Here is a 27,988-nt window from a genome sequence, read left to right on the forward strand (position 1 = left end):
AAACAATCTATGCTTTTTTTATCCTCTTTTTTAAAAATACATTCCCTGTGTTTACGTTCTCAGTGGTGGCATATACGAGAAAGAAAACTGTGGAAGCTCCGTGAGCATGGCAGATGCTTCCAGTCCTGTCTTTGCCACTTACAAGCTCTGTGTCTTTAGTGAGTTTCCTAACTTCAATAAATGTCTATTTCCTTCCTTCCTTCTTCAAAGGAATTTGGGTTTCTGCCATCAGGCAGCTGCCTCTGATGAATGGTCCTGTCTCCTGGGTGGACTTGGTTTCTGTCTTTGTTCCGGTAACTCAGGAATGAAACAAAAACGTGACCAAGTGAGAGGGTCAGGGAGGCACAGACTCTCAGCTCAGCTGGTGTCTAACCAGGTCAGCCCTCTCCAGTCTGTGAATACTCTGTCTTTTCTCTTGTCTTTTGCAAATCTTGAGCAGATTCTAGAAAGTTTGGTCCTTGCCCCTCACAGCCTTTTGCCCTCTTAGAGCTTTACCCACCTTTTCCCTAGCTGTGGGAAGTTGCCGCCAGAGGCCCTCTGTGCTTTGGTTTGCTTAGCGACCTCAACTGAATGGGAGTTAGGTGGGACTCCCTCTCTTGAATAACTGGGCCACCATCGCATACTGGAGCAGAACTCTGCCACAAATCTTGGCACAGGAGCCCCTGGGTCAGGGCACTCCAGGACTTTCCCTTTCTTTCCACATTGATTAACTCATAATAACTCACTATGTTGTATACGGTGTAAAGGAGGAGAGAAACCAGGCAGGCTGGTGGGAGGGCCTGAGGCCCAAATCCACTGATCCAACCTCAATCTTGGCCAAGGCCTTCTGCCCTTCTGGGCTCCCATTTCCACAGCTTAAACATGCAGTACCTTTCTTTGGAGGACCGTCCAGGAGGGATGTAAAGATCTAGGGAGATAACAGGAGAGCTGTGCACTCTATTGAGGGGAGGAGGGGGTCTTTTGTGCAATAAAAAATATCCAAGTAAAAGAAAATGTTTGAGATCTGTTTCCATACGTGACCCATATGTGTATGTTCAAGCAAACTTTTAAAAATCTTTGGATTCTGCGATTGCTTAAAACATTGCTAAGAAGCATAAGCATAGAAAATAAGTCATGACTGCTCCTCCTTTCTAGGTTAAACAGAAAATATTTATACTTTGGAGCACTTACCCTACAGCTATGCTAGGGCTCCCATAGATGTAGCTCCAAGGAGCAGAGCCCCAGCCTTTTTGATCCAGTGCAAGAAGTTTGGCAAGAGAACCTCTGGTAAGGGGCTTTCCGTAAGCATGCTGCTTTTAGAAAGGCTATGTCAGCCCCCCGCCGTTTAGAGCTGGGCAGTGAACCCCATTCTGAGTATCTTCCTCAACATCATGACCCACCTTCCTTCTTCTCCCTCCTGCTTCCCCCTTGTAACTGTCACCAATATCACCAAGCTCCAGTGACAACAAAAACCTGGCTGGGGTGGGGGGTACTCAATCCCTGGTAGACAGTACTACATGATCTTCTATGTATGAGGTATAGAGGCTTTGGGTGTCAAGGACATAGTGAGACTTTCAGAAGAAGACCTATGTACATAACCTATGGGTGCATGGGGTGTGTGTATGTTCTCCATTGCCTGTGTTTATAATATATATATACTAATCATGAGCATGATATGATACATAATTCTGAGCACACTACAAATGATGATATTATGAACGCACACATGGGAACACACATGCGGCTTCCTGTGATAGAACTTTAAAGACCCTGTTGGGCAGCCCCCGTGGCCCAGTGGTTTAGCACCGCCTTCAGCCCAGGGCATGATCCTGGAGACCCTGGATCGAGTCCCATGTCAGGCTCCCTTCATGGAGCCTGCTTCTCCCTCTGCCTGTGTCTCTGCCTCTCTCTCTCTCTCTCTCTCTCTCTCTCTCTCTCTCATAAATAAATAAATAAAATCTTTAAAAAAATAAATACCCTGTCATCTCATGCCCCACCGCCCTTCCTAGGACAGGAATGCCCTCTCCAGCCATCCTGACCAGTGCCCATCCAGCCTCTACCTGAATGCCTACAGGGAACCAAGAAAACCCTTGTAGATGAGGAGCACCAGCATCAGCATCTCTTTAACTGTCCCCATTCCTTGGAACCTCACCATCTTTGTGATTCTTCATGAAATTTAAGATCTTAGCAAGACATGGAGTCAGAAGAGCCGTGGTTGCAAGCTCTTACCTCAGGAAGGAAGTAGGTGTGTCTATTGGGTTGATTAGGAAAATATATTTATTAGCTCACAAGGGACGCTGTACAAAGTACCACAAACTAGGTGGCTTAAAACAACGGATACCTTGGGGGTGCCTGGGTGGCTCATGTGGTTAAGCATCTGCTTGCAGCTCAGGTCATGATCCCGGGGTCCTGGGATCGAGTCCTGTGTTGGGTTCCCTGCTCAGCAGGGAGTCTGTCTCCCTCTTCCCCTCTTTGCTGGTTGTACCTCTCTCTCTGTCTCCCTCTCTCTCTCTCTCTCTCTCTCAAATAAATATTTAAAAATAAATAAAAACAACAGAAATTTACTCTCTCATAGTTCTGTAAGTGGGAAGTCCCAGATCAAGTACCAGAAGAGCCATGTTCTCTCTGACAACTCTAGGAGAGGATCCTTCTTTGCCTCTTCTAGTTTCTGGTGTTTGCTGACAATTCTTGGCATACTTGGACTTGCGAATGCTTCATTCACTCCTTTCCCATGGCTGTCATCCTCCACGTGTCTTCGCATTATTTTCCCTCTGTGCAGATCTCTGTGTCCAAATGTCCCCTTTTTATAAGAACATCAGTCATAATGGATTAGGGACCACCCCAATGATCTCATTTTAACCTGATTATTTCTGTAAAGAACCTATTTCCAAATAAGGTCACATTCTGAGGTACTGGGAGTGTTAGGACTTCAAGTATGAATTAAGGGAGACACAATTTAACCCATAAATATATATAACTATATATATAATATATTATAGATAGACATAGAAGGAAGACAGCGACCTAGGGTGGAGGGTTATCTATTATATAACAAATATATTTGCATATGTTATGTACATGTATACAGGTATTTGCATACATTACACACATATATTTCAAGTCTTGGCCCTTGAGAAAAATTTCATAAGAGTTCTTTATTCTTTGTTAAGGGAATGATAGATTGTCAGGGCAAAGGAGACCTCTTTATCTTGTTAAAATATATTTTAATAGTATTATATATCACATGTATATACTATCAGAATAATATTATATGTCAGCATGTTATATTTTAACATCCATATATTACATATTTATTTTAATTATTTATATGTTCTGATATACAAATAATGAACATAAGTTCAACCCGTTAGGTATATATATTTTTTACAATGTGCTTGCAACTCGAACTCATGACCCTAAGATCAAGACCTGAGCTGAGATCAAGAGTCGGACATTTAACCAACTGAGGCCACCCATGTGCCTCTGCAATGTGTTGTGTTTTCGTTGTTTTTTAAAGATTTCATTTATTTATTGGAGAGAGAGAATGCACAGAGGGAGAGGGAGAAGCAGACTACCTGTGGAGCAGTAAACCAGTTGCAGGGCTCAATCTTAGAACCCGAGATAATGACCTGAGCCGCAGGCAGATGCTTCACTGCCTGAGCTACCCAGACGCCCTTGTAAAGTGTTGTTTTAACTAAAGTATAGTTGACTCACACTGTTACATATTATGTATATATTTTAACCACATGCTAATTGCATGAGGAAGGTACCAAGTCAACTCTCTGCCCCAGGTATTTTGGTATTGCTAGGATAAGGAGCTGTCACACCCAGTATCAAACCTTTGTTATAGGGGCACCTGGGTGGCTCAGTGGTTAAGCATCTGCCTTTGGCTCAGGGCATGATCCCAGGGCCCTGGGATCGAGTCCTGCATCAGGCTCTTCACAGGGAGCCTGCTTCTCCCTCTACCTATGTCTCTGCCTCTCCCTCTGTGTCTCTCATGAATAAATAAATAAATCTTTAAAAAAATCTTTGCTATATAAAAGGTATAAGTAAGAGAAATGGAGGGTGATATTTACCAGTGAAATATGATAGCATATGTGAAGATGGGATCGACCTCAAAGCATTTTGAGAAGCCCTCCTACTAGAGGAAGTTGAAACAAACCTGAAGTTGGCCTGGATGTCTCTCTTGCTCTGGATCGGCAGAGCGGAGAGGCCAACCCAGAGGGAGCGCAGGGTCAGCTCGTGGTCGGGGGTACTTAAGCCATCCTGTCTCCGATCCATCGCTGGGAACCTCTGCTGCTTTCTGACGTCCCCCTCCGTGCTGGAAGCTGGCAGCTCCGAGGGGAACAGATACGTGTAGCCCAGGCTTTAGCTTTCTCCTTCCAGCCGAGGGAATCCAGCCACGGGCCACTGCGGTTGGCCACTGTGTCCCCGTGCCTCGGTTGACCCAGGCAAGCTCCTGCCAGGCACCCCATCGCTCTGTGGTACCTGTGGGCCCGGGCCTTCCCGCTCTGACTACACCGTGGCTGGGGCTTGAGAATTTCTTCTTTCCTCCCAAGTAAAGCCAGTCCGGAGGACAGTTGCACCTGTCTTCTGTCTAGAGGTGGACTTAGTTTACTTGCCCGAGACCATCAGAGCAGGGATAGCCTGTGAATCTGTGGCTGAATCCAGGCATGCTGACACTGTTTGTTTGGGTGTTTGACAGAGGGAAGGAGGACAGTGACCAGGGTTGGGGTTAATATAAGAAGTCCTGGCTCTCTCGGGAGTGGCTGGCCGAGAGCTCATGGAGAGGGCTGTGAAGGGTACCATTGTACTGAGCAGATGTAAAGCCCTTGGCATCAGTGAGCCCAGCAGGCAGGCAGGTAGGTAAGTGGGTAGGCTGGAGACCTTGACCCTTGACCCTTGACAGGGGCCCTGCACTCTCTACCAAGAAATACTCTGCTGCTACTCCAGGCCTTCCGCCAAGAGTTTGGGGTAGGAGTGGTGCAGGGGTTTAGTCAGTAACCAGATTCAGACTCTTAGACCAGACAAGGAAGGACAGGGGCAGGTGGCTGGTGGTCATTCATTGATTCCTTTGCTCTTTCATTTGATAAATATTTACCAAGTACTTACGATTTACCAGATACTGTAGTAGACCAAGACCCAGTTCCTTAAGGAATTTACAGTCCAAGGATTAAGGAATGGAAAAAAATAGGAGGGACCAGGGCAACAGCAGGAAAGAGATTTGGGCTTTCCTTTCTCTTTAGTGTGTCTGTCTGTCCAACCGTCTGTGTGTGTGCATGTGTGTGCACATGTGCACACGTATATGATTTCCTCTTCCCACAGTGTCCTTGCCACAGAGCAATGTACTTTTCCCTCCTCTAATATACAGCATGCCTCCCAAATTGTAGGGTGACAGTGACCACCAAACTTCCTATCAGAGGATCCTTTTCCAAATCTTTTTTCCCCGCTCAAGAGCCAAGGGATGGTGAACGGCCTCAGTCAGGGTGTCCACACATCACCAGTGGCCACGTTCTGGGTGGGACACACATAAGGAAGCTCTGGATGTGGGAAAGATACATATTGGTCAAGTCAGTTCCAAATCAACCAAACAGCCCGTAAAGTCAACTATGGTTGGATTTGGACTTAAGCCATCCTTCTGCTAGGGCCCCATACATGGACCTTGCTTTAAGAAAACCTGTCGCCCCCAAATCCCAACTTTGAAAGGGAGAGAGGAATGTGCCTGACCATTTCTGGAAGCCATCTAGAGCCCTCCTTTATTGACACAGGTGTCCCAAAGAGGTGGTGAAGCCCTTGAAGGAGCATCTGATTCGATCTCTGCCTTCAGTTGGTAACATCAGGAAATCATCTCAGGCAAACAGGCCTTTATCTGGTTTGGGCAGACCCCCCAGAGACCGCTAGTGGGTTAAAAATGCAGCATGTCACCGTGGGGCTGGGAGGTCTGCATAGACACAAACTCACCTTGTCTTTTAAAATGAGAGGGAACTCTAGGGCTTTGTGGCCAAGGGTGTAGCTTTCTGAAAAATCGAGCTCAAATAAATTATTAAATTAAAACATAAACTGAATTAGGGGCATACCTTTGAGATTTTCCGTACATTTTATGGAAATTATGAAACACATCCCTTCATTCAACTTTATAGTTAAACTCTACTTCTCTGCACGAGGGAAGGCGTTCCACGACCTGATATTTGCAACTTCCACTAAAGCATGGCTTTCTGTATTTATTTGGAAATACTTACGTTCCGTCAGGGTCCAGCTTACCCTTGTTGTGCAGCCTCATTATGGTTTCACTTCACATCGGACTACTCACTTTTTAGTAACCAGAGTTGTGACCCAACAAAAGCTTCTCTTACAAGGAGCTTGGGCTCTTATTTATTTCGCAATCTTTATTTGTGCATGAGATGAACCATGACATTTAAACTATGCCTGATAGCTTAACAGATTATAAGAACAAAACCAGATGGCCCAAACAAAAATAATGCTTTGATTGCTTTCAAATTCAATGTCAAAAATTAAAAACAGCTTTCAAAAAGTCTTGACTTTTTTTTTCCAGAAATGACTTTGGATTTTACATGTATATGTATATATATTTTATATATGTATTTATACACATAAAATGTATTTGTTATATAAAAATATAAAGTATATATAGATATAAATATATATAATGTTTTGTATATATATAAAATGTATATGTATGTGTGTGTATATATGTATAGATAGATAGATAAATAGATAATCTGCCCCCAAAATCCAGAAGCACAGAAACCAAAAGTTGAACAGTGGTTACTTTAAAGATTAAGAAGTGTTTTCTTTCCTGCATCCATGCATTTTTCCGCAGTTACACTTAGAATCTGCAAACCCTTTTTTAATGACAACCTTTTTTCATTGAATTTTAATGAAGTCTTTTCTGGGGTTGAGTCAAGGTGTTTTCCTCTGTTGAGAAAGTGGACATTGTTAAGCATTAGCAGTTCATAATTTTTCTTCCACCCACAATGATGAATAACGTGTGGTTACTGTAACACTGTGCTTCACAAGCCTCGCAGCCTGAACCGAACCCAGATTCTTTTGAAGCGAGGTGGATCCCACCAAAGCAGTTATTTAATTCTCTGACTCACTTTCACGTACCTTCAACATCATTAGCATCATCACAGCCCTCACTTTTCTTTGAGCACGGTTAACCAACAAATTCTTTAAAGCTGGGCTTTATAAAAAAAGAACTTCCATTTGAAAAGCCTCCCAAACCTTGAGGAGGCTGGCAGGACACAGTCAGAATGTGAGGATTCGAATTTCTGGACTACGAAGTTCGAGCAGAGTGTGGGGATCCTTCTTTTCTGTTCTTGTTTTCTGAAAGGATCTTCGCTCCAACTCAGATTCATTTTTCTTCACATCAGCTGCAAGAGAGCAAACAAATTTTGCTGCAAATCAAAACCCTGACAGTTCTATTTCCCTGAGATAATTGCATACTGCTTGGGAGTTTCCTTTTGTTTTGACAACAAGATTCTGAGAAAGCAATATACAATTGATAACTATGCTGTCGTGAGTATACTGAATTTTAAAAATAAATAACTGTCGACCCAAAAAGCTTCCAGGAGCCTATGGAGTGAGTTCTTTTTCCAAACTGTTCCAAAACCAGATGTGGAAATGTTTAGCTAATTCCTCTCCCCAATCCCCATGCAAAGGATTCATATGTGTCTCTAACGACATCAGAGGAGATGGGAAGGCAAAAATCCTGTCTGCTTTCACAAAACATACACAGCACAAAACAAATTTGGTCTGCAGCTTTTGTCTCTTTTAGAAAGGGTCTTTTCTTCCCGAGATTAAAAATGTTCCGTGTCTATGCCAATATTCAGTCTCTTTCTTGTAAGACGTTAAGAAATAGAGTTCCTGTTCCCAAAGTGAAACATTTCATGATTTTTCTTAAATGTGAAAGATAATGAATGAATGAATGAATGAATGAATGAATGAATGAAAAAGATTTATTAAGAATTAGGCTTATTAGGGAGTTCTTGAAAAAAAATAAAGGCAAGGAGGAAAACTCTGTCCGAGGAACTAATGGAAAATATATATGCAAAGACCACATTTAGAAAAACAGAAAGCTACTGTACTCTGTAGCTGCAGGGAAAGCAAACATTTTGCATCCAGGTGCCACTAGCAGCTCTGGGTTAGTGGGCCTCTGCAGCTCGGCTCAGGACGGCTTGTACCAATAGCTGAGCCCTGCTTGGCCATATGAATGCACCAAAGCTCATTGCTTCTGGAATGTCACAGGGATAATTTGCAATCAAGTCCAAATGGGGCTACGGTAATGCAGTCACTGAGAACTGCTTTCTAAATGCCTAGCCTCCTCCTCCCTTTGCCTCCTCTTCCTCCTCCTCAAGAAGCTGGATAGTAGTCCCAAGGTGAGCACTCCCTTCTCTGCATTTATTTCTTCCTTGTCCTCAGCTCCCCTTAACTCGGAAGATTTCTGGAGACTTTTAAATAGGATTCTGTCCACAGCTCCAGGGATGCTGTGCACAGCCCCAATGATGGCTAAAAATACCTTCCACTTGGCACCCCCCACGTGCACGCACAACCTGCTCTTCTGATGCCCCTTCCCATCTGTAGCCCCTCAGCCTTCTTCTTCCTCTTTTGCCAACTACCCAGAGCCCACCCTGTCCCTTGCCTGTCAAATCCCATTCTGCCAGCAGGCCTCAGCTAGAAGTTAGGAAAGCCAGCTGATTGGATGTTTTTGCACTGTGTTGTGAATGACTTGTCACCATCCCCCAGCACGCGCGCACGCACACACACACGCATGCACACACACACCGCCTCTACCCCAGCCTGGGAATTGTGGGCAGCAGGAAAGGGGAGGCTGCCCAGTTCTGATGATCTGTACTTAGCAAAACAGAGTGACTCCTGAAGCGTGGCACTGAGCTAGGGTTACCAAGCTTATTAGCAAGAACATTCTGCTCTCCTCCTGGTCCCCCACTCCTCCCTCTCACCTCAGAGTTGCGTAGTCTTGAACATGAGTCCCCCTGACTTCCATTTTTAAGTTTTATCTGAGCTCAGAGGTAGGTTGTCACACACACACAGGCATCCTCATGGATTGCCCCCTTGTGTGGCAATCTGTTTCTGGCTGTGAAAAATCAGAGAAAAGAGACTGTCCTGAGTTTGGAGATTGGTACTAAATGAATCCCCGAAATTGGCAATGTTACTAAACCCCTTTCTTCAAGATTGATTCAGTGCAAGGCCATTCAGAAAGTGGATGTGGAGGGTGAGGTGGTCCAAAATGATTGGTCAGGGGGATGACTCTTTTGTTTCTCAGAGACTCTGGGCTTTTTATAACCTGTTGGGATTACTTGTGAGAGGGAATGGCGGGGGAGCAGATAGGAAAGATGCTTCAGAAATGGAAGGCTGGACTCCCCAGACAAGAACTCGGCCTTAAACTTGGGTCTCAGTTTGGGGTTTGGACAACCAACATGGAATAGAAGGATTGTTTCTTTGGCTCAATTCCAAGAACTCCTTAAAGGGCAGGTATTTTTTGTTCAGGGCAGATAGGTCCCAGCTATGAGATGATATTAAGGACAGGAAAAAAGAGAGAGGGGGAGAAAGCCACTCCTAAAACACACTCAGGGTAGGATGGGCTCCGTTAGATCAGGACCAGAGTGGATAGCGCGGTGGTGATGGAGTGATGAGCTCAGCGAGTACTGCATGTTGTTCCAGAGCAAGCGATCTATTTGTATAACTGTTGAGTCATTATCCAAGAACAGCTGGCATTGGAGTGGACTTGTGTTTTGTTGTTGTTGTTGCTATTTTATTTTGTTTGTTTTGTTTTTTTGGAGGGGTAAGAGGGTCAGTTTCTCTGTTCATTGCTGCTGCTTCTATTTCTGCTTTGCACAAGACAAAAAGGCAGTCCCAGGAGAGACATTTCAGAACAAGCCAAGAAGGAAGGAAGGAGATGGCTCTTTACACCCAACAAGCCCACGAAACTGAGGAGTCATGAATGAGAGACATGGGGAGGCCCAATCGGTACCAATCAGATCAAGTCAAGTGCCTGAGTTAGAAACAAAGTCTTTCATGCAGGCCACCGCCCTTTCCTAGTGGGTTCATTATACCATGGTTTCCATCAAAGAATGCAGCAAATTCATCAGTTTCAAAGGAAAGGAAAGAGCTGCATTTTTGCAACTGGGGAAACAGGAAAGATAGAAATGCCTCGGGATGCTTTTGAGTACAGTGCCGTGCATGTAGTAGGCACTTAATAAGAGTCAAAGGATGCATTTGTATACACAGGGGTGACTTAACTCATCAGGGAACAAAAGTAAAACCTCACGCTTGCACAGACATTTCCTTCAAAAGTTTAGGGTCGTTTCTATTTGATGTCATTTTCACTTTTGAAATGAGAGCTGAGTCCGACAATATTTGATGGTGTTCCTCTTCCTTCCTTCTTGCGTTGTTTGTCACCTCCTTCTCATATTGTGGGGTTTTTTAAAAAGATTTTATTTATTCAAAAAAAAAGATTTTATTTATTCATGAGAGACACAGAGAGAGAGGCAGAGACACAGGCAGAGGGAGAAGTGGGCTCCATGCAGGGAGCCCAGTGTGGGACTCGATCCCAGGACCCTGGGATCACAACCTGAGCCGAAGGCAGACTCTCAACCGCTGAGCCACCCAGGTGGTACCCCAGACTATATCTCCTTCTCTGACTTTTATTAACTCCTGTTTGTCTCTAACCAACACAGGACAATAAGGAGGAGTCTGTTTGTGGCATATGAGAGGACACGGGGGCCCTTAAAGAGGGCAGTGCTGCCAGCTTGAATCAAACTGTATCTCCTGTCACCTTAGTTCATGTGTGGCATGAAAAACAGTTTCATTTCCTTTGTTGGGGTTGCACACAAAGGGATGCCATCACTGACCAGTGTTGACTCTCATTCAGAAGATGAGGGACATGCGCTTTATACTGCAACAGTGTGGCGAAGCCACTTAGAGAAGCCGCTGTCATCATCTAGCAACACATGAGTTCCAACAATGAAATTAAAATCCTGTTCTCTCTCACAAGAAGGTTTTCCTTTTCTATGTTTTGTTTTCAGTCTTATTGAGGTATAACTGACAAATAAAACTGTAGGATATTGAAAGCGTACAACGTGATGGTTTAACATATGTATGCATCGTGAAAGAATTCGCCCAATTGAGTTGAACACATCCATCACCTCACCTTTTTTCCATTTAAGTTCTCCTCACTTCACCTTTTGAAAATACTTGTTTTAAAAGGGAAAAAATGATTGTGTTTGAACTTTCAATAGGCAATAAGATGATTGACCTTTTGTGTTTTTGTGTGCTCTAGAAATCCTCACCTGACAGCGTCCTGATTCCTGAGAGTCGTTACCTGATCAACTACAAGGATGAAAGTTTTCGAGTTGATAGGAGGGATGGTCATCCTTGCCTCTGTGTTCTCAGCCTGTTCCACACAAAGCCCAATGACTGTACTGTGCTCTATAGACTGGTTCATGGTCACTGTCCACCCCTTCATGTTGAATAATGATGTGTATGTACACTTCCATGAGTTACACTTGGGCCTAGGGTGCCCTGCCAACCATGTCCAGCCACATGTCTACCAGTTCACCTACCGCGTTACCGAATGTGGCATCCGTGCCAAGGCTATCTCTCAGGACATGATTATGTACAGCACTGAGTTGCACTATGCTTCGAAGGGTACCTCTTCTAAGTATGTGATCCCGGTGTCATGTACTGCTCCCCAACGGTCCCCATGGCTTACTCTGCCCTGTTCTGTAAAAGTAGCCAGTGAGGCCGGGGCCACAGCCCAGAATGGTGAGGCAAGCTATGAGGTGTTCACCTTGTCACAGTCTAGCCAAAGGCCCGACTGCGACTGTCCACCTTGTGTGTTCAATGAAGAAGGGCGTGACCAGGCTGCACATCACCAAGTGGAGGCTGAGGAGGGCCAGCTGGTGCTGCCATCTTCCTCTGTTGATATTTCCGAGGATTGGTCTCTTCGCTCAGACGATCTCCTTGAGTCCATGTGATCCCCAGGTTTGGTATGGGGAGTCTCCTGTAGATAGATGCTTTTTCTAACATTAGTATAGAGTATTTTTGAATATCAGACAAACGTGTTTTGGAAGCCCCCTTATGAGTGCCTTTGAGAGAGGGCAGTTCGTGGTTGTTTCTTGAATAAAGCTGTTTTATATTTTTATATATTTTTAAAAGGAAAAATAAAACTTTGATGGTATAAAAATATCAGTTCAACATTTTGATTTAATAAGCACATATATAACTTTTGCTATGGGCCACAGTGTTATCAGGGCTTCATAAACATTAGCACCCAGTCTCTTCTGTCTGAGATGACTGGGCTCTGCTCAACTGAATCCCTCCCTCAGTGTCCCCATTTCACTCACACTATGCACCTCTCAACCTAGCACTGAGCCTCACACCTTCCGGTCTAATCAATGGCTGTACCACTTTTCATTCACGGGAGGCATAGATTCCACTCGTGATTTATAAACCACCAGTGATTCTAAGGATTGCTCGAGTCATGTTCCACCAACTTGATGGTAAGCTCCTGAGGCCAAGGGCTGGATCTTCTATTTAGTCACAGACCAGTAGTACTTTGGAAGGAGTTTTGTTCCCTGACTTATGTGATCAGCAAATTTTCACCCAGGTTTGGCTCTCCATTAGTTTTCACATACCCTCGGAAGGGAAGAGGTGAGTAAATATATTCAACAGATATTCACTGAGTGCTACTACATGTCAGGTACCATTCTTGGCACTGAGATGCAACAGTTAATAGAAACTGAGCCCCAGAGAAATTGAGGTCACACAGGCAATAAACAAACGAAGAGCAAACAACAGTACGTCCAGATAGCAATGAAGGCCATGAGAAAGCTTGAAACCAGGTCGTACAAGAGTCGCTGGAGAAGGGATCAGAGCAGTCTCAAGGACTCCGAGGCCTCGTCTTTTGAACTGAATCTTGATGTGAAGAAGGAGCCAGCCCTGGGATGATCGAGAGAACATTCCAGATAGTAGCAGCATCTCATATAATCTTCACTACAACCTTGATCCATTTTACAAATAAGGAAACTGAGGCACAGAATGATTAAGAGACTTTCCCAAGGCCACACACTATTAAGAAGCAGTGTTAGCACAATGTGCATGATACTATACACAACATGTATGATACTATACACAATATCTATGATAACATACACAATGTACATGATATTATACTCATTCAGCAGGTGAGTAGAAATTCAGTCATTGTCTTAGTCTGTTAAGGCTGCTCTAACAAAGTACCACAGATGGGGGACTTATAAACAACAGACATTTATTTCTCATGGTTCTGGAGCCTAGAAATTCAAGATTAGGGTGCCAGTATGCTCAGGTTTTGGTGATGCACTCTTTCAGGTTGCAAACTGATATCTTCTGGCTGTTTCCTCATGTGGGAGAAAGGCATCAAGAGAGCTCTCTGGGGTCCCTTTTATAGGGCACTAATCCCATGCATGAGGGCCCCACTTTCATGATTTACTCACCTCCTTAGGGTCCCACCTCTTGATGCCATCACATAGGGGCTAGATTCAAACACATCAAGGGCACACATTCAGTCCATTGCAATCATGGTAGTTGAAGAAAAATCTCGTTTAAAAAGCTCCTGGCCCCTTGGGACACCTGGGTGGCTCAGTCAGTTAAGCATTTGACTCTTGATTTTGGCTCAGGTCACGATCAAGTCCCTGGTCTGGCTCCACGCTCAGCACAGAGTCTGCTTGTCCTTCTCCCTCTGCTCCCTTCTCTCTCTCTCTCTCCCTCTCTCTCTCTCTCTCTTCCAAATAAATAATCTTTTAAAAGAATAGCACTCCTGCCCCTTCCTGAGGAAAACCAGAATGTAATCTCCGAAAACAGTCTATTCATTCAACAAACATTTCTTGAGCTTGCCCTATGTTACAGGCATTGTATTAGACGCTGAGCATGCAGTGGTGAACAAAACCAACAGTCTAAGCAGGAGGAGGCAAGTAAAGAAGCCTAGGGAACTGAGGCTATTCCACTCCAGAAAAAGCCTGTGTAGAGAATATGTGCTGTGGCTATCAGGAGGACCGCAAGTGGTCTAAGTCCAATACGATGGGGGGTGGGTGGCAGTCATTGGCAGCGAGGGATGAGACTAGAGAAGTAGCAGTGCACAAGACCATGTGCAAGAGAACCAGCACTTAGCCTCATCCTCTCTTATGAAGCTTACAGATTATGAAACACATAGAATTTACCAAGCCATTGATGCTAAACACATTAAACCCAGGCTACCATGTGTGGGTTGTGTGCTTAACAAATGCAAGAATTACTTTTCACCAAGACCTCCCCGCCCCAGGGTTGTGTAATGTATCAGCCCTGGAGGAGACTCAAGACCTACTTGAGAATGCTACTCCTTACCATGTGCCACACACCTTATATGCGTAATCTTATTTTAATCTTCACAACAGTTCTGCAAGAGGAAAATTATTTCCTCTGTTTTGTAGATGAGGAAACAGGCTCAGACAAATCAAGGCCATGCAGTGAGCGAGTGACTCCATTCAGATTCAATCCCAGGTTTGTCTGGCTCCAAGGTCCACTCCCCCTCCTCCATTCTATTCAACACCTCCCTCCCAGAGAAGCTTCTGGTTGGGTTGGGAGATCCAAGAAGACTGCCTGGTAGAGGTGGGCAATGATCCCACTCTTAGAAAATGAGGAGGATTTAGCCAAGCAGACAAGAGGAAGAAGAGCCTTCTTTGTGAGCATAAGCAGTGACACAGGGGGAAGAAGCATACTGTGCTGGAGGGCAGACACTGGGGGGCTGTTGCTCTAACCACTCAAGGTGAGAAGAAAGAAGTAGAGTAGATGGGGAAAGGAGTTGAGGAGCAGGAAGAGATGAAATTGAGAACCATTTCAAGCGAAGAGCAGCAAGACTTCAGTCCTTTTAGCCTACAAAACAGTTACATGTCTATAGAAGCCCCATTCAAGATTAAGAGGTAAAATAAATAGTGCCGGCAAATTTGGAGGCTGGAAGACTCCAGAGCAGAGAGAGCAAGCTTCATGGAGGGCATAAGACTTGAGCTAAATCCTGATCTGACTGTGAAAAACGAAGAAAGTGTCGCCAGTTAGAGCCTAAGAAACTCAGAAGACATGTTAAGCTCTGGATTTAAGTAGGGAAATTGGAATGAGGGTAGAGGACAGAAGTGAAGATGAGTCCAGGTTGGACACGCTGAGTTTGGTAGATGATAATAACATCCCAGTGGATATGACCAGGAATGAGTTCAAGAAATCAGAAGAGCTCAATACTGGGCAATCCAGGCTTGGGGAGGTCACATACATCCAGGCAGGTAGGACCACTGTCAGAATTCCCTAACACTCACTATTCAAGGCACAGTTAGGAAAAGCAACAGATACATCAAGGGAGACAGAACAGAAGGGGTCAAGAGGTGGAAGAAGTGTGACTCAGAATTCCAGGGAAGGGAGCTGAGTGGGCTCTATTTTCCAATGCAACAGACAAGTGAAGGTGAAGGTAAGCCTAGTCATCATGGAGCTGGGAGCCTCTGAACTAGGCTTTAAATCAGAGGATTTCATTAGGTGAAGTTGGAGAGGAAGAGCATCTTAGGCAAAGGAAACCACGAGAACACACATGCAAAGCAACATCGTGGTTGAGAATCATATTTTGCCTGAGTAAACGTCTCAGAATAATCAGGCCTAACTCTTCAAATCCAGGCGTAACCTGCACGTGTTGACTTGGACTTGTCATTCCTTAGAAGACATGTGCCTCAAACATTTCGGCTGCGTGTTTGGTCTTCTCCACTTGACCGTATGCTTGCTTGAGCGTGGAGGACCCTCTCCTATTTGCTTGTTCCTTTGTTTTGCTTTTTTGCTTACTAGCACTTGGCAGGCACTCAATCCAGTTGACTGTGTGACTGGTACTGAAGAAGGGGCTGGGGGTCCATAAGCATAGGAGCCATTCCAAAGATGGGAAGATAAAACTGCTATAAACCCCACCACCACCAAAAAAATGCATTTTGAATTGGGCTAATTTACTTACCCTTTGAAATCCCAAGCTAAAAGAATATTTCCCTTCTTTACAGTGATAATGTTCACTCTGTTTTTAAAGTGACAGGACTAAAAAAAAAAAAATAAAAAAAAATAAAGTGACAGGACTTCTAAAAAAATTGGCCATATAGTGTTAATCATATCTGTAATAATAAGAAATGTTTTATTGCCATCAAGAGGAATGAGCATTTTCATCTTTCTTTCGATCTCTGGGAAAGCCAAAAATGTCTGAAACCATTTGTTATGGTAATCGCTTGTCAAATATTTAAAAATTAGAGCCATGGGGCGCCGGGCTGGCTCAGTTAGAAGAGCATCTGACTCTTGATCTCGGGTCATGAGTTCAAGCCCCACATTGGGTACAGAGATTACTTAAAAATAAATTAGAGCCATAATCTGTACACTTAAAAGAGGGTTGAAATGGCAAATACTATATTTATTTTAATACAGTTTTTTTAAATCACCAACAAAATTAGAGCCATAATGAGATTTTTCATCCATAAAAGGAGCCTCAAAGTAACATTAAAACTTTTACTCCTATAATCTGAAAACGGCAAACCAGATTTTTTAAGCATGTAAATTACATGTAAATATCAAGGGCAAAAAGTCTTTTATCCCTAATTTTAAAACAATAGTGCATTTTGGAGATGCATGTAAGTACACCCATCCCTCCACCTCTCCACAATAATGAGAGCCTGGTCTAGTATTAAACTAAGCACAGCGCTATTCACGCGGACACACACACAGGCACACATGCCATGTTTATAAGAAATGCACTATCAAGAGACAAGTGTTTATTATAAAGGGAAAGCTTTCACAAAAACTTTAATTCTAATTATTATTAATCCCTATGATTGATCCCTATGATATCCCATTTAAATTGTCACAATAGGGGTGCCTAGCTGGCTCAGTCGGAAGAGTGTCTGACTCTTGATCTCAGGGCCATAAGTTCGAGCCCCACTTTGGGTAGAGAGATTACTAAAAATAAATAAATGAAACTTACACAAAAATAAATTGTAATGATAATCTTTTGTTTCCAAAAGAGAGAGAAAGAGAGGAGAGGGGGGAAAGAAAGGAGTTGGGCTTGAGAAAGAGAGAGACAACAGTTTTGTGATTTTCTCCAACTTTTTCAGAAGAAAACAAATTATTGGGTCAGATTTTGGCTTATAAACTTAATAATGTTGGTTATACAATGACAAGACCTTCTGTATTAGTTATCTATCGCTGAACAACAAATCACCCCAAACCCCAGCCATTTGTGATCTCATAGCATCTGTGGGTCAGGAATCTGGCACTACAGAGCTGGGGCTTCTGGCTCAGGGCCTCAGGATGCTCGCGGTCAAGCCCTCAGTGCAGCTGCATTCGTGTCAGGGCTCATCCAGGGATGGAGAATCCACTTCCAAGCTCAGCTCCCTTCTGTTGGCCTCCCCATAGGCTGTCTGTCTGAACGTCCCCATGATATGGAAGATGCTCGTGATGATGGTGATGATCATGATGATAGAACTAGATGGACAGGGAGGGAAGGGATAGGAAAGGAAGCGAAGGGCAGGGAAGTGGAGAGAGAGAGAGAGAGCCCAAACCAGAAGCCACAGGCTTTTTGTAATCCAATCTCAGGGGTGACACCTCATCACTTCTGCCATGTTCTATTTGCTAGAAGCACGTCTTCCAGGTCCAGCCCGGAGGAGACTACACACCGGTGGGACTACCAGGAGGTGGGGGTCACTGGGGACCATCCCACTGGCAAACCACAAACACAACATTCTTCAACTTATTTCTGTAAATGCCATGAATGGCAGGACACAGACTTGGTGGAAAAATACACGATATGTCACTGCTGTACCCTTGCCTCGGTCAGTTCTATTTTCCTTCTCCAGGGAAAACAAGTCCTACAAGCTGCAAGTGACAGGACTGGCTGATTGACTGGTGGAAAGCATTCCAGAGGAAGCTCCCAGTTGTTGTTATAAGAGGACACTGGCGAAGACAGTTAAAGCCAAAGGAATAAAAAGCATTAAAGGTAAATCAAGTAATACAAACGCTGACATTGGGTAGAAATGTTTCCAGTGTCACCCATGTTAGTGATAACAACCCTGTAGTGTAGTATAATTCGGATGAGGCCAAAAATCTTGTAATGTCATTCGGAGTGGGAGTGGGGAGGTGGGGGAATGGGAGTAGTGTGTGTGTGTGTGTGTGTGTGTGTGTGTGTGTGTGTGTGTGATTATTCCAGCTTCAAAATCAAGAGGCAGAGGGCTTTGCTCATTGATGTATATACTACCAATAACACGATAACCAATAACTTCCCATCACTTACTATTTCCATTTTTTCCTTGCCTTTTATCCAATTCGCAACCACCTGACTTGGCCATTGGTGACATTCCTGTAACCTACCTGAAGGGTGATGCATGAAATCCAAGTAGGTCTAATGCTATTAAACAGCACTAGCTGAGGGGCTCCCTGGGCAAGAGCAGGTGGGAGGCTTGGGGGCAGGTATTCATTAACGGGTCTCCAGAAGTGAAGTGACAGACTGGCCTTTCCCTAAGTGGCTTTGTCAGCATTCATTTGTAGACTGGTAAGGGGAACTTGCTCTGAGTCAGAGAAGCCAATACTAGGACCAGTTTTCGAAAGCAAAGGAACATACACAAATCCCTGCCTAGAAACTGGTACCATTCGAAGGCACTTATAGTCTACAGTTACTAGGAGGAATATTTAAATTGCCCAAGCTATTTTCAATGTTATTTTAACTTTGTCACACACACTCTATTATATAAACACCATGCTAATGTAAATTATTCACCTCTTAAAGTTACTTCAAAAATTTTGACCTTTAGCCAAATACCTATTTCTTTCTATCAAGAATTCTTTTTAAGTTGTAAGTCTACAACTTAAACACACACACATCTTTAAAAGAAAAGTTTATTTTCCAAGTAATGCCCATAGAATGTTTGGTCTGTTTTCTACACTGCGTTCACGTGACAAAATACTAAAAGAAAGCCAGTGTGGGGCGAGAAGGACCAAGTCCTATAGAGAGAGTGAGACCGGCTTCTTTGGGGCTCCAGGAGGCCCAGCCCTCCTCACCACAAAGGGTGGGTCAGCTTAGGGACAAACGGACCCAAAGTCAGCCCTGATGACCTTCCCACACCAGCTCCCTGGAATAATTTACAGCCTGCCATCGAAATCAAATAATCTCTGCAAAAATCTGCCTTTTGAAATCACCGAAGCTACAAATTAATTCTTATTTTCATTTCATATTTCATCTGCTGAATTTTGCTCCATCAGCGTGGAAAAATCAAACCCCTCTGATTATATTCATAAGCGCCGAAGTTCTCCGTATGTAGCGATACGTGGTTGACAGTAACTACAGGAACATTTAAGTTGCCCAAATTACTTTCCATGTTGTTTTAACTTCATGAGGCAATGCTATGACAATGTTTTAAAGGAGCCTGTGAAAAATAACATGCTCCAGTTCAAAGCTCTGCCACCACCACCACTCCAGTTCAAAGCTGAAAACAGCTGGCTCCAGGCCGAAAGGTGTGTGTATATTCAGCCCCCTGTTCCATCAAATCAGCAAAACGTTAAATTTCAGGATTCTTTCAATGAATTTTTTTGCCTGATATTGACTGGTATTTTATTTATTTTTTAAAGATTTTATTTATTCATTCATGAGAGAGAGAGAGGCAGAGACACAGGCAGAGGGAGAAGCAGGCTCCATGCAGGGAGCCTGATGTGGGACTCGATCCCGGGACTCCAGGATCACACCCCGGGCCAAAGGCAGACACTAAACCACTGAGCCACCCAGGCATCCCTTGACTGGTATTTTAAAACATATTTAACAAACTGTTTGTTAAATATGTTAAATTTGTTAAATACAGTAATTAAACAAGAAATTAACTGTAAAGGCCAATCAAGTCCTAATTGGGGGGTATTTTGGTGTGTGCATGTACAGTATGTGAGAGAAGGAGGAAGTGTGGAGGGGAAGATGTGGGGGAGAGAAACAGAAAGAGAGAGAGAGAGAGATTGAGAATAGCAGCTGAAAGAAAGCCTAGCCCAGGGGCACCTGGGTGGCGCAGTTGGTTTAACATCCGACTCTTGGTTTTCGGCTCAGGTCCTGATCTCCGGGTCCTGATCTCAGGTCATGATCTCAGGTCGTGAGATCCAGCTCCGCGTGGGGCTCTGCACTCAGCTTGGAGTCTGCTTAAGTTTCTCTCTCCCTTGGGGGCACCTGAGTGATGCAGTCGCTTAAGCATAGGACTCTTGGTTTCAGCTCAGATCATGATCTCAGGTCATGACCTCAGGTCATGATTTCAGGTCATGATCTCAGGTCATGATCTCAGGGTCGTGGGATCAAACCCCGAATGGGGCTTGGCAGAGTATTTGCTTGTCCCTCTCCCTCTGCTCCTCCACCCCACCCCCAGCTCTCTCTATCTCTAAAATAAATAAATAAAATCTTTTTTAGAAAAAGTTTCTCTCTCCCTCTGCCCCTCATCAGGCTTTTTCTCTCATTAATTAATTAATTAATTTTAAAATAAAGCCTAGCCCATCTCCTTTTGCATAGTAGGCATACAAATGCAACAAGATGGTATTTTTCCATCCTTTCTCTCCCCTACTAAGAACCCCCACTCCTGTGTGGTGTGGAAAATAGCACATTCCGATTATGCAGGTCACTGTAGGTTTGCCATAGTTCAGAGTTTAAGAGTTACCATGTAAACCAAGTCAATCTGTTGCAAACACTGTCTTCATTACATCACATCCCTCACTCAAGGTCCTTAAGCTTTCACATCATCTTGCAACTAAAGCCCAAACTCCTCTGCCTCTTTGCACGGCCCCCATAATCTATTTGTTCTAGATTGGATGCATACTATTTGTCCAGCCCAATCTCCAACTAATTCCCCAGAAGATATCCTCTGTCCAGCTCTTCTCTGACTTCTGGCCTCTGAACACCCAGTGTCCCCTGTTCCAGCTAAACTCCACTTTCCTTCAAGGACCAGCTTGAAACTCAGCTTGCAAAGTATAAAACAATGATGACAGTATTTCCGGAGAGGGTTTGCAGAACTGAGTAGCTCATTTAAAAGTAAATTAATTCCATATTATTAAAGGGGATGTGTGTCAGATGTCAGTCCCAGGGCCACCAAAGGCCACCTAAGCCAGCTGTTGAGGACGTTGGCCTTAAGCTTTCCCACCAACAGAACACCTACTTGCTCCCTCCACTCACTCAGTTCCCTTCTCAGGGATGCATTTGTTTCACGAGATACGTATCAGACACCAACCGATGGTGTGTAGTGATTGTGCAAATTGCTGAAAATATACCCAACGACAGACACGTCTCACCCTCCAGGAGCTGGCTGTCTGCTGGGAAGAGACTCAGAATAAATAACTTTATTAATGTGCCAGGACAGGACAGGGCAGGGGCAGTTAACTCCACTCCGAGGTCGGTGAGAAGGCTTCCAAGGGGAGGTGGCCTTTGAGCTGGGCCTTGAGCGATGAAGAAATGGGGGGAGCAAACATCCCTGGTAGGGAAGCAGGAAGGTGTGGCCAGAGGAAGGTGAGGGCACAAAGCAGAGGGACAGATTCCAGCAAAACTCAGCTGGGAGATGAGTGGGAAGCCTGAAAAGGTGACCTTGGTGACCCAGTGGCACAGATGGACGGTGTGAAATAAAAGACAGGAATGAAGGAGAAGGATTTGGTTTTGTTTTCTTTTTGTCGTCTTCTTTCTGCCTCTCTTTTGCCCTCGCGCACTCTCTCCACCTCACTCCTGTCTCCACCCGAGCCTGCCCATGGCCTAGAAATTCCCGGGGGACTCTGAGCTAAGAAAGCTGGGTGTACGGCAAATGCAAAAAATGAAAACTAGAGCTACATCCTCGGCTCCATTCCGTGCCGGTGGATGGGGCTTGATCTGCTCAGTAGCTACTCCAGAATCCCACCTGTTTGTAAACCTGATACTCATTTTAGGAGATGGGAAGTAAAACAAATGACATTCTCCACCGGTCCAAGAAATTCTGCCTATTAAGTATTGTTTTTTCTTTTAAAATGCAGACGGTTCCGTGACCGGGACAAGAAGGAGAGCTGCCAGTGAGTGCAGGGGAGTGTTAACAGCTTTAATGTAAATGTTGCAGTTATACATATTGACTTTTCCTCCTTCCCTATTTCAACAAAGTATTTCATGGTTTGGAAAACACATCTCGGGTTTGAAACAAAGATAGCTCCCCTTAGCACCCTTCAATTCCCGTTCCCTCCTCTTCCCTCTCCCCAGCAGGATTATTATGTGTCCCCAGGAGCGGTTTCCCTGTAGCGAGATCCTACAAGTGAAGTCATTCAGACTTGGCACAGCTCTGTGCATTTTTACGGGACCTCCTTGGTGCTGGTCACTTTGGGCTTTGAAAAACATTTTTTTTTTTTATAAATGGAGCAACCAGATGTCCAAATGCCCTTCAGCCTCCCTGAACACCATTACATTTGACATGTTGGCATTGATCTCAACTGAGTTCTTTTTTCTTCTCTCTTTTTCATAATCAGGGAAGGCTCAAGGAAAGTGCCTGAGGCGTAAGGTTAAAAACTGATGATCATAACGCTTCTGGTGAAAGCAAGTGGCACGTGCACTCCTGGTCTTGCACACAGAAGGTGGGCTTTCGGCTCCTGACTCCTCTCGTTGCACTTGGCTCTGTCACTTCATACTCTGCACCAGGGAGAGGGGGTCCTGCTCACTTCCAGGACAGGGACACTGTAGGACCAGCACTGTAGGACCAGAACTGAGGCCGCCCTCTGCCCCTTCACCGTGGCCTTCCTGTGCGCCAAGGTCCCATCGGTTCTGGCATCTGAGACAGTCTTTGATTTAAATGGGCAAAACTCCAGGAATAATTAAGACAATAATAGTACACACCCAACAAGGAAAACATGCCGTGTTTAAAGAAGAAATCTCTGCAGCATTGAAGGCAGTGATTCTGCTGTCTTTGAGGATGGAAAAGAGACCTTGAAATAAAAAGTAACAGCCATCAAGGATTTACTAAACTCCTCTTTGGCAGAAAGGAAAAATGTACTAATTCATTCTACTTTTTCCTGGTGAGATCATGGGGGTGGGAGAAGCTAAGATCTGAACATTTTTCCTCAAGTTCTGAGTTTTACAAAGAAATATTTTTTATCATAACTAATTTCATAAAGTGCAATAAAAATATAAGGGGCATTATCTTTTTTGTTTAATCTGACAGTTAGGCAAGCATTATTCTACGATTGCTGCTAACTACTAGCTTTTGCTTGAACCCTGAAAAAAGCCTTTACAAATAACACAGTAGAAGCTTCATAACACGATTCCAGTTGTTTTCTTTCTGTTAAATCTGTAACTCTATCCTGATTTTATCTCTCTGAAGACTTCTGGATATTTACAACATAAGGAAAGTCTTGTTTCCCTAAGTCAAGGCCTCCATGAAAAACATAATCATAAAAGACATTTCTATTGAAAATAAAAATGGTAAGATCTAGAAATGTTCTTTCCAATTTAGAAAAGACTCTTCCATTCAACACCTTTCTCTAGTACCTATTTCCAAACACTCATTGGCAATTGCTTTTCAGAAAACACTTTCCAGAAATTATTCCAAATATCTTGTTGTGTGTAACTTCCTTGCTGAATATCTCCAGTCTAGAGGTAGTTTGTTTTTCTCAGCTGCACTTTCAGACACTTGAAAACTATGGCTAAATTCCCCTCCCTCAGCTTACTGTAATTATTTCTTAGCAGGGTAATTTCTGAATGCTGCATGCAAGATTCGAGGAAGAAAAAAAATGTGCTATTTGCCTGAAAACGCTCACTTGGAAATAGTATTTTCGAGATGACAAAAATCAGTGGCCGGAGTCCCTTTCATTTTGGGGTCCCCAGTTGCCCCAGCAAGAAGTTGTCTCACTACCAGTGAGGGGCCTCCCAGATGCCCCTCTGCTGAGCCAAGCAGGGTTCTAATCCCAGAATGAGTTTCTAAGCATTCCGTGGGGGAAATTTCTGTCCTGCCAGTTTTGTCAAGTTGAGAAAGGGCCTACTAAAATGAAAAGCCATTTGCAGAATTAGGGTTTGCTGCAGAGGTCCTAAGAAAACCTAAGAAAATCCTTGAGACATCATATTTGAAAAATATTTGAAGATTGTTCACTTGAGTAAATACTTAAGCCTGCCCTCCCTCACTTTCTGCGGCCTGGAGCCATGTTACTCACCCTCAAAGAATTCATCAATATTCAACTGGCTCTCTAATTTGCTGATGTAGCAAAAAGAGTTTAATGAAGAAAGCTGTTGCAATTTTTCTTTTAGAGGACGTCCACAAACTCGACTTTTGTCTGACGGTGCTGGAATCTTCTGCCCTTATACTAATCTAGGTGGGGAAATAAATGCTTACATGCAGTTAGATCAACCCAAGCAAATTTACCCACGAAGCCGAGCTTTAAAAGCCCAGAAAAGTCTTTCACCCCAAGGACACTGGAGCTTTATAAATGATCTGAGGATTTAGAAGCTTGTTCAGTCACGTCTGACAGCCCGGCAAACTTTCAGCCTGTCCACGAAGAGTTCGGAAGACTTGAATAGGGAAATTGTAGCTCAGTCATGAGTTTTTAGCGCCCACCGAAGTCGTACAAGTCACTGCAGTTTCAAAACCCTTCCTAAAAATCCCATCTTCGTCGTAGAATCTTTCTGGTTAATTTTTAAAAACCGCTCTGCAGACCCTGTTAGAGTCTACCCCCCACCCCCAACTTCTAAATTAAAAAAAAAAAAAAAAGTCGCAGGCGCCGGTGAAAGGCCGCTGCAGCACTTGCAATGCCTTCGGTCTGCGAAATCGCCCTGGCAAAGAAACTAAGATTTTTTACACCAGAGCCACAGAAGCATCACAGCAAAACGCAAGTTAAGTAGCTCCAGAAACTTGAACGCCGAGCCCGGCGGAACCCGTGGTTCTATTTGTGTGCACCGATTTCGGCCGGGCGCGTGTGTGCGTGCGTGCGTGCGCGTGTGTGCCACTGTTGCATTTTTCTTTCCGCACCTTATTTTTTTCTTCCCCGGAGGCCGCGCGCTCTCCTCCACCACCCGGCGCGCGGGACGCCGCGTGCAGGCCGAGACAGCCTGGGCCTCCCTCGGGGAGCGCGGGGTACATGGGCCGCGGCAGCGGCGGCAGCGCGCTGCTCTGCTCCCCGAGGCTCTCCCCGCTCCCCTGCGGTGCGGGCGGCCAGGCCCAGCGGGGCCCACCCAGCCGATGGGGGTGGGACCCGGGGTCGCCCGGAGCCGCCGGGGTCGGCGATCGCGCGGGGGCAGCTCCCCCTCCGCCGCGCGTGGCGCCCGGCAGACCACCTGCCCCGAGGGCCCCGGGGCCTCTCCCGGCCGGCGTGCGGTGTCGGGGCTGCGGCCACAGCCCGCCGCGCTACCCACTGCCCTTCCTGCCCGGGGCCGGCTCGCTTGGAGTCCGGCTTGCTGACGGTTTGTCCCACCCGGGACGGGGAGACAGAAAGCAGCCGCGCTCATTTTCTTAGACAGCGTTTCGGCGCTAATTCATAAGGAGTGTCTCGCAAAATTTGTATGATGACATCTTGCAAACAGGCAGGAAAGTTGAAAGAACGACAAGAAGAACGTCTGTTTACCCACCGTCCCCCCCCCCCGGGGGGCCCCAGCTTGGATCTAACAACTGTTACCCGATTGCAACACTTGGTTCCTCTGTGTGCGCGCGCGTGTTAGCTGCATCATTTGAAAATTGCGGACATTGTGACATTTCACCTCTGCGCTTCCCAGGGCATCTTCTAAGTGTAAGGACATCCTCCCACTTCTCTTCAACAGCAGTCTCACACCTAAGGAAATGAACTCCCCGTCCTTCGCCGCCTCTAGCACCCACGATAAGGGCTCTGCCCCTCCTGTCGCCCCACTTCAGTCTTTAAATCAGTTCCCCTTCTTGGAATGGGGCTACAGTAGTCAAGTGCGCCCTCCCTCCGGGCTCTGCCCCCCGCCCGTGCGGAAGGCCAGCCAATTCGGGGCTCGCCTCGTGCCAGGGGTCTCTGTCCCTGAGAGCTCGGCCGGGGGGCGAGGCCAGGGGAATCCCGACCAGTCTGGACGCACACGCTTGGGGAGAGCGCTGGCTCACGCGGTCCCCCCACCCCGTCTCCTCCCCAAGCGTTTTACAGGCACCCCCAAGCGAGCACAGCGCGAGGGGCATAGCTCAGCCTCCTTGCTCCCTCCCGGCCGCTCAGAGGGCACCGCTACGGGACCCAGGGGCGTGGGGCGGCGACCGTCGTGTGGGAGTCTGGATGTGCGCTGCGCTACCGTGCGCCCCTGGCTCCGCCGTGTTCCACACTCTTGTCTTTTCTCCCTGAAGCCCGCTACCCGGCTCGGCTTCGGCCACTAGGCGCGCCCGGTGCCCTCCAGGGCCCTGGGCGGCCGCGGGCCCACTCGGTGGCGTCGAGCGCCCGCACCCCCTCCCCCTTCCCTGCCTTTCCCTCTCACCCCCTCCCCCCTTCCGCCCCGGGGCCCCGGAGGAGCGCGCCGAACGCGGCGGGGAGGGAGGGGGCAGCGTGAGCTCCGCGTGGCCACGCCCCCGGAGCCGGCTTTTTCTAGGGCCGCTGCCGGAGGCTCTCCGCCGGCTCTCCGCTCGCCTCCCGGGCGCGCACAGGCCCGCCGCCGCGCCGCTCCGCCTCCGCCACGCCGCTCTCCGAGCTTCGGCGCCGCCAGCGCGAGAGCGCGCCCTCCGCGCCGCCACCCCGGCGTCCGGCGCCCGGTCCCCGTCGCTCCGTGCCCGGCCCCCTGCGACCTCGCCGCCTCCCCTGTCCCGGCCCCGCTCTGTCGCTGTCTGTGTCCTCCCCCCGCCCCCCCCCCCACGCCTTCCCCGCTCTCTTTTGCTTCGCTTGCTCGTTCGCCAGCTCTCAGACCAGGCGAGGCAGCTTCGCAGGAAAATCCCAGAAACCTTTGCAAAAAGCTGACAATGAAATTTAAGAAGTTCTTCGATTTCGGCGCCATTTTCGAGTGGAGCGAGAGGTGACATGCGATTTTTTTTTTTTTAAGGGACTTGTTTGCTGGCGTCTTCCCGGCTAGTAACGTTGGTTACGGCAGACTGAAAAAGATCTGGTGACAATGCTGAAAAAGTTCTGTGTGGCTTTGGGGTTGTAAAGCGCGTCGGGGGCCGGGGCGCGGGTGAAACAGACCTTGAAAGTGTTCAGCACACGAGTACGGCCGGGAAAATTCTTAGGAAACGGGCTGGCGGGGGGGGGGGGGGGGGGGGTTGCTAACATGAAGGGGCGGGGAGAGCCAACGGAGTAGAGGGGCTGGGACCGACTGTCAGCCTCGCCGGGGTCCGGAGCCACCGGTTTTGACATACTGTCTAATGCACTTTTCGGGGCTCTTATTCGCAAGCAGGAAAAATGTGTTGGAAAGAAATGTGATTAATTTTGCATTGTCTTTGCCCGATTAAAACTTTCAAGGATGTTTAGTTTTCCCTGGATGAACTTGACATTGGGAAAGTTTCGCACGACTGCGCCGAGGGAAGGGACATCGTGTGTTTGGGGTGTGGGGATGAAGGCATCTGCAAAATTAAGACAAAACGTTGTAAAGTATGAACGGAGGAAGAGGCGTATTCTTTGGCTCTTATATGGTTTGGCCAAATGCAGTTCAGTTCGGCGGGGGAGGGGGGGCAGGGGGTGGGGCTATGGGCCACTCGCTAGTATTGATTCTTTGTCTATTGTATCAACGACGGACCGGCTCCTGAAGTGACAAGACGCCTCTTTGTAATCTGTTTTCGTAAGTAAATTTCAGTCTAAGAGGTAACCCGTAAACTAGGGGAGTGAGGTGGTTTTTTAGGAATGTAAGTCGTTGTACTGTCACGGGGAGAGAAGAAAGGGGTTAACGTGAAAGGTACAAAATGGATTCAGTTCCAGTGAGTTGGCAGAGCGATCTGGAGGGGACCTTCGCCTTTGACACCATGGCTATTTCGAATCACTGTTATGTTTCTCAGTAGTCAACTAAGGAAATGTTATAATTATG

The 27,988-nt window shown here is 46.0% G+C and overlaps 2 protein-coding genes across 3 annotated transcripts in view; both read left to right on the forward strand.

Moving 5' to 3' along the window:
* PABIR2 (PABIR family member 2) overlaps nucleotides 1-11,438 on the forward strand; it is a 215,053-nt gene extending 203,615 nt beyond the window's left edge. For both annotated transcript variants that reach the window (XM_072817349.1, XM_072817346.1), the window contains one exon: nucleotides 11,300-11,438. In XM_072817349.1, the coding sequence (XP_072673450.1) occupies nucleotides 11,300-11,324 (25 nt within the window). In that variant the 3' untranslated portion in view covers nucleotides 11,325-11,438. The remainder of the gene's footprint in view (nucleotides 1-11,299) is intronic.
* PLAC1 (placenta enriched 1) lies at nucleotides 11,358-12,205 on the forward strand. The gene has a single exon (XM_072817353.1). The coding sequence runs from the start codon at nucleotides 11,358-11,360 to the stop codon at nucleotides 11,994-11,996; it is 639 nt and encodes a 212-aa protein (XP_072673454.1). The 3' UTR covers nucleotides 11,997-12,205.
* The last annotated feature ends 15,783 nt before the right edge of the window (nucleotides 12,206-27,988 follow it).

The sequence above is a fragment of the Canis lupus genome, chromosome X (genome assembly GCF_048164855.1).
Source record: "Canis lupus baileyi chromosome X, mCanLup2.hap1, whole genome shotgun sequence".
In the NCBI taxonomy this organism is placed as follows: domain Eukaryota; kingdom Metazoa; phylum Chordata; class Mammalia; order Carnivora; family Canidae; genus Canis; species Canis lupus.

Excerpts from the sequence above, each read along its gene's own strand:
- PLAC1 (XM_072817353.1), top strand. The coding sequence starts at position 11,358 with ATGAAAGTTTTCGAGTTGATAGGAGGGATGGTCATCCTTGCCTCTGTG.